The sequence below is a fragment of the Chelonoidis abingdonii genome, chromosome 9 (assembly GCF_003597395.2).
Source record: "Chelonoidis abingdonii isolate Lonesome George chromosome 9, CheloAbing_2.0, whole genome shotgun sequence".
Taxonomy (NCBI): Eukaryota; Metazoa; Chordata; order Testudines; family Testudinidae; genus Chelonoidis; species Chelonoidis abingdonii.
This window is the reverse complement of record NC_133777.1, coordinates 15,477,197-15,490,003: the sequence shown is the minus strand read 5'-3', so window position 1 is coordinate 15,490,003 and position 12,807 is coordinate 15,477,197. Positions and strand designations below refer to the sequence as shown.

General features: G+C 40.4%; 2 protein-coding genes across 4 annotated transcripts in view; both read left to right on the top strand.

Moving 5' to 3' along the window:
• Positions 1 to 983: 983 nt before the first annotated feature.
• On the top strand, positions 984 to 4,828 carry SMIM10L3 (small integral membrane protein 10 like 3). The gene is made up of 2 exons (XM_075069234.1): positions 984 to 1,327; positions 4,742 to 4,828. Exons 1-2 carry the CDS (start codon positions 1,151 to 1,153, stop codon positions 4,760 to 4,762), a joined length of 198 nt encoding a protein of 65 aa, XP_074925335.1. The 5' UTR covers positions 984 to 1,150; the 3' UTR covers positions 4,763 to 4,828.
• FAM220A (family with sequence similarity 220 member A) overlaps positions 4,822 to 12,807 on the top strand; it is a 29,051-nt gene continuing 21,065 nt past the window's right edge. Inside the window, exons 1-2 of one of the 3 annotated variants that reach the window (XM_032802164.2) lie at positions 4,822 to 5,592; positions 9,595 to 9,695. In XM_032802164.2, coding sequence (XP_032658055.1) covers positions 4,822 to 5,592; positions 9,595 to 9,695 — 872 coding nt within the window. Of the gene's footprint in view, positions 5,659 to 9,594; positions 9,696 to 12,807 lie in introns of all 3 variants that reach the window. The other 2 variants (XM_032802163.2, XM_032802165.2) reach the window with 2 other exon arrangements.

The window sequence follows — 12,807 nt, the reverse complement described above, 5'->3', positions numbered from 1 at the left end:
GTTGCACCTGTTTCCCTCTGGTGTGGAAGAAAAATCAGCACCCTGAAATCATTTCTATTGCTCACTCTGCCACTGGCTTATTGTACTGGGCAAGTCACCACATTTCTGTACCTGTTTCTCCATCTGTAAAGTGAGTATAAGTTATTGCTAATTTATCCTGGAGGGTTTGTGAGAAACTTTTGCAAAGTGTATTGAAAATCCATAGATGAATGGTACTTCAATATTGTACTATTAAAATTTAAATAAAGCTTTGAGTAAAGCAAAACGAACAACGTTTCTCTTGGTTTAGGGATAGCTGTCTGGCTGACTAAGTGGTGCAAAGAATGTGGTTTATTTAAAAAAAGATATTTGCATGGAAAAGTGTTTGGTTGATGTGCCTGCTAGAGCGGCTGTTCAGCACTTATAAGGTGCTTGTGCCAGAATAAAATGAATGCAAAATATACTTCCCATGAAAACACAGAGCAGAGGGATTCAGCCTGGACCTAGGCAGGAAGAACTCAGGGCAACACTCTTTCTTAGCCCTGCAGCAGGGCACCCAGGGGTCACACTGTCAAGCTTTTATCCAGCAGAGTCAAGCGAAGACCCTCACATAATTCCCCCTTCTTCCCGAATATAAAGACTGGGGCGCAGCCTCAGCTAGTCAGCAACCTGCCCTTGGCACACGTAAGGCAGCCAGAGTCTGTGCTGGCCTCGCCCTGCCCGGTTGCCTGTTCTCCTCCACAGGGGAAGAAGGCCCAAGCGCCGCCTAGTCCCTCCCTGCTTCGTTCCCGCCTGTTCTGCTGGTAAGGACAATACTGCACCTGCCTTCCCTATCTCGGCTTAAAACGCGTTCATAGTCTTAATACGCATGCGCCTAATCCTGAGGTGGGAGGGGGTGGGGAAGGAGCTCTTCGCCCAGTTGGTTTTTGGTAGCCCCCGAGCCCGCGTCGCTGCGCCGTGCCGTCATAACGCGAAACCGCTGTGACGTGGCAAGCGGTGGACCTGCGTATGTAAATTTCATAGTTGTCCTGCCTCCTTTCCGTCTCTCCGTTGCGCTGGACGTCCGGGCTCTTTGGGCTGGGGGAGGCTGAGGGGCGGTGAGAGGCCCTGGATCGGCTCCCCAGCGGGGCAGGACGGAGTGGGGGCGGTGCAGTCCGAGCGCCCGGTGTATATGGCGGCGGCTCTGTCCGCCCTGCTCTCGCAATCGGCCGCCGCCAGGTCCTACGGGGTCTTCTGCAAGGGGCTGACCAGGACCCTCCTCATCTTCTTCGACTTGGCCTGGAAGCTGCGGATCAACTTCCCCTATCTCTACATCGTGGCCTCCATGATGCTCAACGTCAGGCTGCAGGTGAATGGGGGGAGGGGCTGCATTCTCCGCCCCCGCCGCCGGGGGTCTTGCGGGAGGGGAGGCGGACGTGACTCCGCTTGAGTCAGGCCATTGCTGGGGTTACTAACTCTTCCCTGGCAGGTTGGATCAGGTCCCTGCGAAGCACCCTGTGCTGCCAGGGACTGAGGGCACTGTTGTCTTTTTAATCTGACTGAAGAGAAACTTTTGTGCTCAGTCCCATCTGGAGTGAACGTCAGGTTGTGGGTGTGATGCGTTTTGTGCACATCCTTACACCTGAGGGCATTCTGCACACAGCATTTTAAAATTCTGCACATTTTATCTGTTAAGAAATAAATGCAGAGGCTCCAGCATGGCTGTGGGGCGCACAGGCCACTGGCTGCATGAAGGTGGGAGATCACCCTGTAGCTCTCTCCAGCCCCAGGGTATGGACTCAGTGGTGAGGCTGCACCTAATTCTGACACAGCATAAGATAAGGACTGGGCTTGCCCCTGCCCCAGAAACACCCTGTGGCCCTGCCCCTCTATGCCAGGTGTGGGGCAGGCAGGCTCAACCACGCAGGATCCAAGTGGGGGGGGATCCAGGTGTGGGAGACTCTGGATGCAGGCAGCTCAGTGGGGAGGTCTAGATGTGGCAGGCATCTGGATGTGCACAAGCTCTTTGGGGGGCTTCCAGGTGCAGGGGCAATTGGACTTTGTAGGGGCTTCCAGGTGAAGATGTTTGGGGCTCAGTAGGGGGACTGGGTGATGGGGGAGTGGGGCTTGGTGGGGTGGTGGTCTGGGTGCAGCTAATTGGAGGTGAGTGGGGGGAGTCTGGATGTGAGGAGTCAGGCATCAGGGTGGGGGTGTGAGTGCAGGGAGCTCAGTGGACAGTGGTCTGGGTGCAGAGGGGCTCCAGATGCAGGGGTTGAGGTTTAGTGGGGTGGGGTTTGGGTATGGAGGGCTAGGGGAGTTCTAGATATACCATATGAGGTTTGGCAGGGGTATCTGGGTATGGGAGGCCCAGATGCATGGGGGTTGGGTGGATAGTGGAGCAGCTTCCCATACAGTGACCCCTCTCCCCACAGCTGAGGAGCAATGGGGGCATAAAACAGGGGAGGAGGATGAGCTTCCTGCAGCTGGGGGAGGTTTCTGGGGGTGGGTCTGACACAGCCCCAGTCACTCCTTGCAGGGGCAGAGGAAGTCTCATCCTGTCCTGTCTCCGCCCAGAGGGGACTAGCAGCTGATCCCAGCTCAGGGTAGGAGCCACTGGGTGGAGTGTGCCCAGCTCTGTGGTTATTTACCTCTCTGCCGGCTGCTCCAGGTTCCTGAAACGATATACCTGCCCAGCTCTGTGGTTATTTACCTCTCTGCCGGCTGCTCCAGGTTCCTGAAACGATATACCTGCACTGCTAGGGATTGATGCATGACTGGTCTTGCAGCTTCCCTTTTAGAAAGCAATTTTTCTGTGGGGGAAGGCAAGAAATCCACAAGTGACATGAATTCTGCACACATGCAGTGGCATAGAATTCCCCCAGGAGTAATATCCTGTTGTGTAAATTTAAAAACAAAGACCAGTACGTTGTGGTTATGCTTTATCTGATCCTGCACAACAGTCACTGTAATAAGCAATAAGTGACTATTATTCCAGTCCTTCAGCTTGCATGTTATCTTGTCTTCTTTGTAGGATACATGCTGTATTTAGTGTTCCAGTTTCTGTCTGTCTGGCTAAATAATTTTATTAGCATATATAGGTTGAAATAAAATCAGCATAACTACCCAAAGGAGCAGTAAAAATTAGTTTTCTGGTAGAGATTAACTTTCAAATTCAAGAAAAATTGTCCTACTAGGAAACCCAGGATAACTTGATGCTTACACTAAAATATACATTTATAAGCTTTTGATTTAAATGTAAAATAAACTATTTGGAGCCCGCTCTTGCAAGATGCAGAGCTCCCTCTATTTCATCCATCCCAGTGGGTATTGGAAACTCATAATCTGGGGGGTTGGGCCTTTACACAGATTGTTAGGATGTGAGCCTACTCTCTCACAGAAGGTGGTGAATGTTTTGCTGTTGACTTCACTGGCAACAGAAGAGGGCCTTCATGAGGCAAGCACTTGAACAGCCTTTCAGGCAGATCAGGCAGCTACTCAGTGGGAAGGGAGAAGGGGGCGGGGGGAAGTGACTATAGAGAAGGTCTCTGAAAGCTTGGTTATGGTATGTTAGAGGACAGATGTTATTACCAGTTGAGGCCCATAAAGGATGAAACTTCTAAATCTAGCAAATAGAATGATAAACTGATAGGGAGACTGAATGGACCAGATGATTGATGACGTGGATATGGAGACGTTTTCTTCTTGCACCTGTCTTTCTGTGCTACAACTCCTTTAAATTTTTAAACAGTTAGTGATATGTCTGGATATAAGCCATGTTTAGCTCCACAGACAGTATTCAGTTAGTAACCATGGCAGCTATTTCATCCTTGTCTACTGCCTGTGTTGGCAGATGGTGGTCATCTTGTAACACGATCAGCATCTTGATTTGTTGCAATATACATTGTAACTCCTAATCATACTTGTGCAATCAGTTTGTCTGGTGCTCTTTCCTCTGAGCTGCGCATATTGTTCCATGTGCTGTATGGGCCAATCAATGTGAACGTTCTCCAGGCACTTAACCGGCTGCTGAAGGCTTATAGTTGTTGCAGTTTTTCACTGAGTGCCTTGATACAAAGTTAGCAAGTACAGAAAGTAGCACACACAAACATGTCTGGGGAAAAATGAAACATTATTAAAAACAGCTTTGATGGACATAATAATTGAGACTTTGCCTCTGATTTTAATGTCCATGTTTAAAAATTAAAGGAAGAGAGACACTTAAAACTGATCTCTGATGTTAAGCCTCTGATCACTTAAATACTGCAATCTTATTGGTTAAAGTAGAGAGTATTGTTATGCAATAAGTTTTCAGATGTCTCATTCGCTGAGTCACCTGTGACGCTTTCCACCGCTCAACAAAGGTAAGCTCTAACTCAGTGAGTTTAAACTGCAAAAGAGAAGAAACCAGCATTAAATGTGCAGCAGAGTAGAGGGACACTTGCTATCAGAGGCCGTGATCTTATATTTTGTGTATAGAAATAACATTTTTAGAACCTGTTAAAATTAATAGCATTAGTATCCACTTTCAGCAGTGTACGATAAATCTCCTTGAACGTATTCAAGGAAAAGAGTTAGGGGGACCTCCTTACAAACTATACTATTCGGTTCCTCAATTACATTCTGCTGTTGAGCTATTCTTTTTTTCCTTCATGATATGGAGATCTCTAAATAATACCTGGTAATACTGATGGTGTTGTTTAGATATGATGAAAAGGTGTAAGAGAAGTAATTGAAGATGGAGACTGACCATGAGTTAATTTCCTGTATTCATTCTTTCTTTCAGGTTCATATTGAGATCCATTGACTTGTGACTTGCTGTGCTACAACTAGGGTTAATAATAGTCTGTATTGCTGTTTAACAAAATGCAAAGTTTGAAGGACAGAAGAGCTATGATTGTCTCACATATGAATATGGAGGAGGAAGACGATTTGAACCATGAACATTTATGTGAAAGTGACCCAAATAGCCAAAATGAGATCCTTCACCTTCCAGATGTATGTTCCTTGTTGAAGAATTCTCAAGTTGATGTTAATAGTAGCTTACAAAAAGAATTCTTTTCTCTTAAGATCAGGAATTGTTCTTTATTTAAGGCTGTACCTTTGCCTCATATCGGCAAGAAAATGCCTCCTCATTTGAGTGAACCAAGGTTAAATTTAAGTGCAGCTGTCTCTTCAAAGGATTCATCTCATCTGCTCTTTTCACCTGAGAGAGGACGACTTGATAAGGTTTTTAACCACTTTGATAGTACTTCTGTGATAGATTGGCTGGAGAAAGCATATAATTCCATTAGTGACTTGGGTGTCTGGTGTTGCACTGGAGATAACTTTGTACATTTTGCACATTTCTGGCTGTCAGAGCTACAGTACAATCAAAAAAGGCAATTGTTGGAATTAGAAATGGATATTATTGAGGATGAATTGCAACTTGCATTTCTTGAGAAGTTGGATTCTGAACTGGAACCTTCTGATCTGCATTCCATCCTTGCTGCCACATTGAGTGAATATCCTATGGGACTACTGAGCAACCAGAAACCATGTATTTTCCTTGACTACTTAAATGTCATGTCTTCAGAGCAAACAACTGCATATAAAAAAATGCTTTCAAGTATAAAATATACAACAAATAATCCTCAGGTAACACAGTGGCTACTAGCTGTACGAGCTTTTGCACTCGCAAATCTCTGGCATGCAGTAGTGAAGGTAAAAGCAAAATAATGCTGAAATTTTAATGATGTCTGTTTTTAATATTAGAAAAATATATCTGATTAAATCAAACAGTGCTGAGACAAAGTTAAGAGTTCAGGTTTTAGTGAGAGCTATGCAACTATATTAAATGGCACTTGGAGTTGCTAATAAAACACTCTTGTCTAGTAAGTAATGGGGAATATATGGAATGCCATAACTTCTGGGCTCAGGAGATTTTAATTTGACTTATTTAGGATTCATGCAGCTCTCAAATCAGTTTCCCACATTAATGCTTGTCTGGAACAGTTTTTGGCTTTAATTTTACAGCGCTGATCTTTTTCTTTAGGGTCTGAGCTGAAGCTGTGCTTTTTGGCTGGTATTTATAGTACCCTGTTGGAAAGTTCTTACCTGTAGAATTCAATCCATCTATCTCAGCACACTTTTTTTTAAACCTGTGACTCCAAAAGCAGTGTGTATATCAATTAACTAAGAGATTCTGAAGGTGAGAACTCTAGCGTAGGACATCTCTCAAAACAGTGGGGTTTTTTTTTGTTTTGTTTTGTTTTGTCTTTTTAAGAGAAATGTTGTTAGTTTCATTTAAAGAATATCTTCAATGAAACTTGCGGATGAGCTGTAGACAAAGACCTATCAATGTCCCCCTTATAACTGCCTATATTTGCAGGGGGATTGTGTGTCCTTTCTTTAAAAAACAAACCTTTGTTATGAATCTTACTGGAAATATGAAGCCCACTCCAGGGGGAGGGGTGGGGTATAGGGTAGCTGATCTGCCCAGAGCATTGAGGTTGAGGTGTGCAAAGGTGGATATAAAACTCCAATTTTTTGCACTCCCCTGATCCTGTTGTAGCTCTGCGGAGACTTGGTCCCAATGCATCCTGAGGGCAGCAAACCGTCTGTAGGGATCAGAAATGTCCAAAACATAGGGCCATGTCCCCTTTTCCCTGCAATGCTGGCAAGCTGGTATACAAATGTTTACAGTGCCTCTGCAACACTGAAAGGTCATCCTTACCCTGAGATGATCCTTCCTAAGCCCATTAAACTCTCTTTTGGACAAGCTTATGCCAACAATTCTCTGCAAATTAACCACATTGTATTGGAGAATTTGGCCCTTAGGAACTAATTCCACAAATCCTTATTCATATGAGTAGTCCTATTGATTTCAATGCCCCAGGTTATGATTTACAGAATTTTGAAAATAACTCAATACACCTTTAGACTTCTAGGAGTGAAGAAACATTTCTCTTTTTCTTGCTTTCAGAAGTGGCCTTCTATTTGCTTTGAGTCCCACATATGGACTGACTTCTATGTGTTTAAAAAATATTTCTAAATTTAGAAAATGAAATAAAATTATGTGCACTTATGTAGTTTTAGACCTTAGATCACATATGTACCAGTTACACAATCAGCAGAGATGTCAAAGTAGTCATACATTATAAATAGTAAACAGCTATGAGGGAGCTGTTGCTATCTTAGGCAAAAATTAGACTTTGTCCCATAGACTGTAATGGAACCATTATATGTTATATAACTCATGTCCACTTGATTGTTTTTAGTAAAAGCTCAGAGTTAGATCTGCGCAGTGAGACTACACAGTCAATAGCATTAGAAATCTGACAGTTCTCTAAAAAGTCAAATACTGAGTTGTAGATTAAATTATCAGAAGCTACTTATCTATTATGGGAAAGGATGAAAATTGTTAATTTAGAAATTATGCTCCCTGCTACTTTTCTGGGGCAGGTGACATAAGGTTTTCTTATTTTTAAAGCTATGGATACCGGCAAAGAATTAGGATCTCTTTTCCTATACATTAAGTGTTTTAAAGGTTAGTCTCCTTTTATTTTGCACTCAGTCCACGATTGTATTGATACTGCATTTATTGTTGCATGGACATCTAAGACAATTACTATCTTGCACAAAAGATTGTACTAGCATTATTATGTTGTAGAGGCAGGCTAAACGACTTGTCAGAGTGTAGTCCTCTTTCAGCTGCCACCTGTCTCTAGCTAGTATTATCTTATTTTCCTGCATCTCTCTTTGTCTATCATGGATTTGCTTCTTTTGTAGTAACACACAGTTACTTTTAAGAGATTGTTGATGTACACAAATGTCCAGAATAAGGAGGAGCCAAATGAAGGTGTAAGAAATAGATTGCCCCCCCCCCCTTTTTTTTTAACATCAGTAGAGACAAACCTAGCAAAAGACAGACTGACTAAATGGTTTTTACAATAATCCTATTGTAGGGTGCTGGTGACTTAACATTCCTTTTGAATATTGCAACAAATTGTTGTTGCTAGTGAGGGACTCTAGTATGATGAAAGTAATTAGTACTATTACCGACTGATCATATAGAATGTTCACCATGACAAAGAATGTTAACTTCCCTGAGTGTGTGGCTTCAGAGCCAGATCGATGGATATGCGTGTTAAAACAGTGCGTAATAACTAGACACAGAAAACAACAAGGAGTCCAGTGGCACCTTAAAGACTAACAGATTATTTGAGCATAAGCTTTCATGGGTAACTAAAATCTCTCTCAGATGGAGATGAGAGTGAAACTACAGATCAGGCAGACCTGAACATGAAGAGAAGGGAGTTACCTACACAGTGGGACAACAGTGGTATTAGAGGCCAATTCAGTCACGGTTGGATGTAGTCCCACTTCAGTAACTGATGAGAGGAGGTCTCTTGAAGTCTGTTTCTGATTTTTTTTGGTTGTTTTTGTTTTTGTTAAAATTAACTTGAAGGAAAAAATCAGAAACAGACTTCAAGAGGAAACTGCAGAATAAAATTCACTTGCATATTAACACCATTAATTTGGGCTTGAATAGGATGCAGTGGCTGGCTCACTACAAAAAAGCAACATTTCTTCCTGGAATTAACACCACTTCATCATTATTGGAAGTGGACTACATCCACTCTGATTGAATTGGCCCTGGTAGCATGGTTTCGCAATTACGAGGTAACTCCCTTCTCTCATGGGTCAGTATAATAATCCTGCATCTGTAATTTTCATCTCCATGCATTGAAGAAGGGGTTTTTTACCATAGTGCAAAGTTTTTATGCCTCAATTCAGTAAATCTGTTTAGTCTTTAAAGTCTGCATTACTGATACGCCTCTCTGTTGTCTCTTCTGAGGATTATAGACTAACATGACTACCCCCTGATACTAGACACAGAAAGGTGATTGAATTGTCGTTTGTCGTCTCTATGTAATCTTTTAACAACATTTAAAGAGTGTTAATTCTGAGTGGGTTAAATCCATTCTAATAAATTAACATGCCTTGAATTTGATTTATTTTAAACCTAAAAGGTACCTTAAACATTCCATCTGAGACTGAAATAAAGGATGGGTTAGTGTGGTAGCATTTCACATGCCATACATACACTGCACTTCAAGGCTGGAGAAGCATAAATCGAAAGCAGTATTCTTGTACTACTAGAATTATTTGGTAGAGACAGCAACACAGAAATGTCAGTGTCTTCCCCCTGTGAGAGAGAACTGTAAACCAAAGGGGAGGTAGTCTTTCATAGATGTCTAATATTTATACACGTGGCTACTGTGTACAGTTTTGTGTACACCGTTAAAATTTTTTCACTATACCTAATGTGCGGATCTCATCTCATAAAAGGGAAAATTTCTGGACTAAAAGCATTGAATCAGTTTTCAGGGAGTTTCATAGCCTCAGTAAATCTGTTGTAGGAATCAGTTTTCACAGTAAATGCTTCTCTAGGGTTGAGGCTGTCCTAAGGAATCTGTTGTATAGGAAAGAATATATTTTAGTGGGGTGGGTAATTTTGAAAGACTAGAAGATGGCTTTTTTTAAATACTTTTCAATTTTTTGCTTGCTAATTTATGGATATCAGTCAGAAGTATTTAAAATATCAAAGTAAAATATAAGACTAGTTACTAAACAACTTAATGCTTTTGAATTCAGTTTTATAAGGCATTGGTCAGTACCAGGTTCGTTCCTGAACTACATATCAAGAGTTCTGTTTCTGCTACTACAAAGCAAACAAACGAAGTGGTTAAAGAACGGTAAGAAAATAAAATTGTAGTATTGAGAATTATCTAGTAACTTTTTATAAACACATTTCTTGACTGAAGTGGAACTTAAGCAAATACTGCACTGCTGTTTTTAAAGGTCACTTTAAGTATGTTTAAAACAAATAATGAATAATGCCTTGAGCCTTTTTTGTGTGCCTGCGGAGAATTGTATGTATATAGGCAAAACCACAGCCATGTGTTTTGAATGCTGTGTAAACTGTTTTGGCCCTTTTAGTGTTTTAAACTTCAAAAAGCAGTAGAAACTGTACTAAATATCAAGTCTAGTAGGTACTGGCATTCATGTAAATTACATGTATACCTCACAAGGAAACTATGGGCCCAGGCAAGGAATACCTGCAACACATTGTGGGAACTGCTTGTTGTGCCTAACTTTCTGAGTTTTGAGGAACATAAGTGCTTCGACTGAACTTTTTACGTTGTGTGCTGGAAAAAATATGTGGACTTTCTTCATAGGAACAGGTCCTTAGCCTCTTTCTCATACTTTTACCAGTTTAGCAGAAAAAATGGTTTGGTCCTGTATACTTCCCTTCTGCCCACATCACTACTCTCATCTGTTTTGGATAGGCTCCTCTATATCTGGTTATCGTAACAAATTTTGACAGTGAATGAACACTGACATCTGTCATGAGAGCTTATCAGAGCTTACCTATTAGTCTTAGCAGATATACCACCTCAGTGGTAAGTTTATTTTGTTTGTTTTTATTCTCTAAATCAGCTGCTTTGAAAAACATTTACCTAACAGTCCAAATCCAAAGTCCTTTTATTGTTTTGATTGTGAATTGTAATCTTATTTATGTTGTCAGATACTTGTGGCATGAAATCTATCAAGGCCTGCAGCTAGTAACCAAACTAACCATACTAATTTATGCTGCTTGGGTTTCTTGGTAAGATACTCTGTCATGAGTTATTAAGAGCTATACTGAACTGTTTGAATAAACCTGGTTGCAATCTTTTTCATAATGATTGTGTTAAATGAGGCATGTTTTATGACATTGGCTTGATCTTTTTTCTTTAATACTTGAAAGATGTTGAAGCCTTTAGACAAAGTAACTTTAAAAATAAGTTCTACTTACTAATCTTTAAGGTAGTGAACCTCTCTTGAAATTAAACTAAAATCTATCATTTCTCATGTAAAAATACCTTATACGCTTCCCCAAATAAATGATTCATAGGTCCACTTATGAAAATTCAGAGGATGTTTTCTCTGACCTATTCATATTTACTGATAACTTTTTTTTCATGTTAAATACATTAAGGACATGTGGCTACTTGTTTTGACACCCAAATGTCAAAGTAATAGCCTGAAAGTGATTGTTTGAACATCATGCTCTAAATTTCAGTCCTTGATTCTTTTTTTGGTTGGGTTTGGATTGAGATGTGTTTTGAGGATGTGTTCTTTGTGCAACCAAAACTGCCATTGACATTAAGACTCAGGTTCAGCTGTTCATTAAAGTGATACTGTTAATTTGAAACCCAGTCCATTTCAAAAAGTGATCTAAGGAACTTTCAGGAATGGTATCAGATTGTATAACTGTACCCATTTTTGTTACTACTTTTTAAAATTAAAAAAAAAAAGTGATGTTTCTCTGGTGTGTGGAAGACCCATACAGATGGGGAAACTGACTTAAAAGTTAACAAACTGAAACAAATAATCAAAAGATTATAGAACAAAGTTATAGTAATCTTGAGTATTTACCATCTACTGTTATGACAAGTAATTTTTGAAGTTGACAGTCTCTCTTTAAAACCAACTAACTCTAGATTAGTTAGTACCTGATCTTCACCACTGAAGTCAGTGGGAGCCACTGGCTTCAGCTGACACAGAATCCATCCCTAAATGGTGGGTAACAATTTAGTTTTCAATGCTTATATGCATGGTAATGTGAATTGTCTTGGCTGTAAATGCTAAAACCCTTATTATAGGCTTTTGCACACAAAGCAACTAGATACTCTTTTTGGTCATTCTTTATGTTGCAGTAAGAGTTTTAAAGAATTGAGAAGGTTTCCTAGACTGTATCAGCCTAAAAGGACTACAAATGTATCTAAATGTGGCATACCCATTTGGTGTAAGGAAAGATGCTTACAATAACTTTTGTCTATTTGAAACTCTTATATAATACTCTAACTCATGAGCAAGGAGTTTCTGTGATTAACTTGAAATTTTGTTCTGAGTGAAAGCAGGCTTTTTAATATATAGCACTAGCACTATATACACTTATAGAAGCTGATGAATTATGATGCTGCTTACTTACACCACAGGAGGGAGTTAAACATCAAGCTTTTGAATAATTTTACTTACCTGACTGCACAGATTTTTCCAGTACAGTGTCTCAATAGCCAAATCCATTCTCAAATATGCTGAATTTAACTTACTCCTATGGATTGTTACTGCAATGTTGTGTAAAAATGTATAAAGTTTAATGCACAATAGCAACTTATTGTGATTGTTTACAGTTGAACTCTAAATGCCAATGAATGGTTTTATCAAACTGTTTAAAAAAATAAATGTTTTGAAAAATAAATTGCTTGTTTTTTTGTTTTCTGATTTTATGAACTGCAGTGTAATAGATAGCCTGTTACCATAGTACTTAACCAACTTACAAAACATAGGTCATAGCGGCACTGTGGCTGGTATACAAATAAGATCAAGATGCTGTTGTTCTCTCTACACTCTATCTCAAGTATCCCTTCCACAATGAGAATTGTATGGGAGGAAGGGAGAATCCTCAGTATGCAAATATGAAGACATTATCCTGGAGAATACGTAAACCAGTTCACAAGAGAAGCAGTGTCTTATCATATAAGTTTAGTTTCTTTAAGAGATGGAATCCAGCCCAGAACTTACACAAAAGATTTTGCTGAGTTCATAATACAGCAAGTATTCTCATACTTTGTATTTCTTTTTTATATCCATTTCTTGCTCATAGGTGATAAGCTGTTGTAATACACCAATAATGATTTATCCAAATCCAGGATATTTCCCAACTGATAGGTCTAAATTTGCATAATCTTTACATAATATCCAAGTTCAACTATGGATTTTAAAAATAGTAGTATGTATGAAATTGCATGGTAGAGCTAG

What these genes read in the sequence shown, in the direction of transcription:
- SMIM10L3 (XM_075069234.1), top strand. Translation starts at nt 1,151, where the DNA reads ATGGCGGCGGCTCTGTCCGCCCTGCTCTCGCAATCGGCCGCCGCCAGG. An exon ending in TGCTCAACGTCAGGCTGCAG is followed by an intron (nt 1,328 to 4,741) that starts GTGAATGGGGGG and finishes TCTTTCTTTCAG; the next exon opens with GTTCATATTGAGATCCATTG.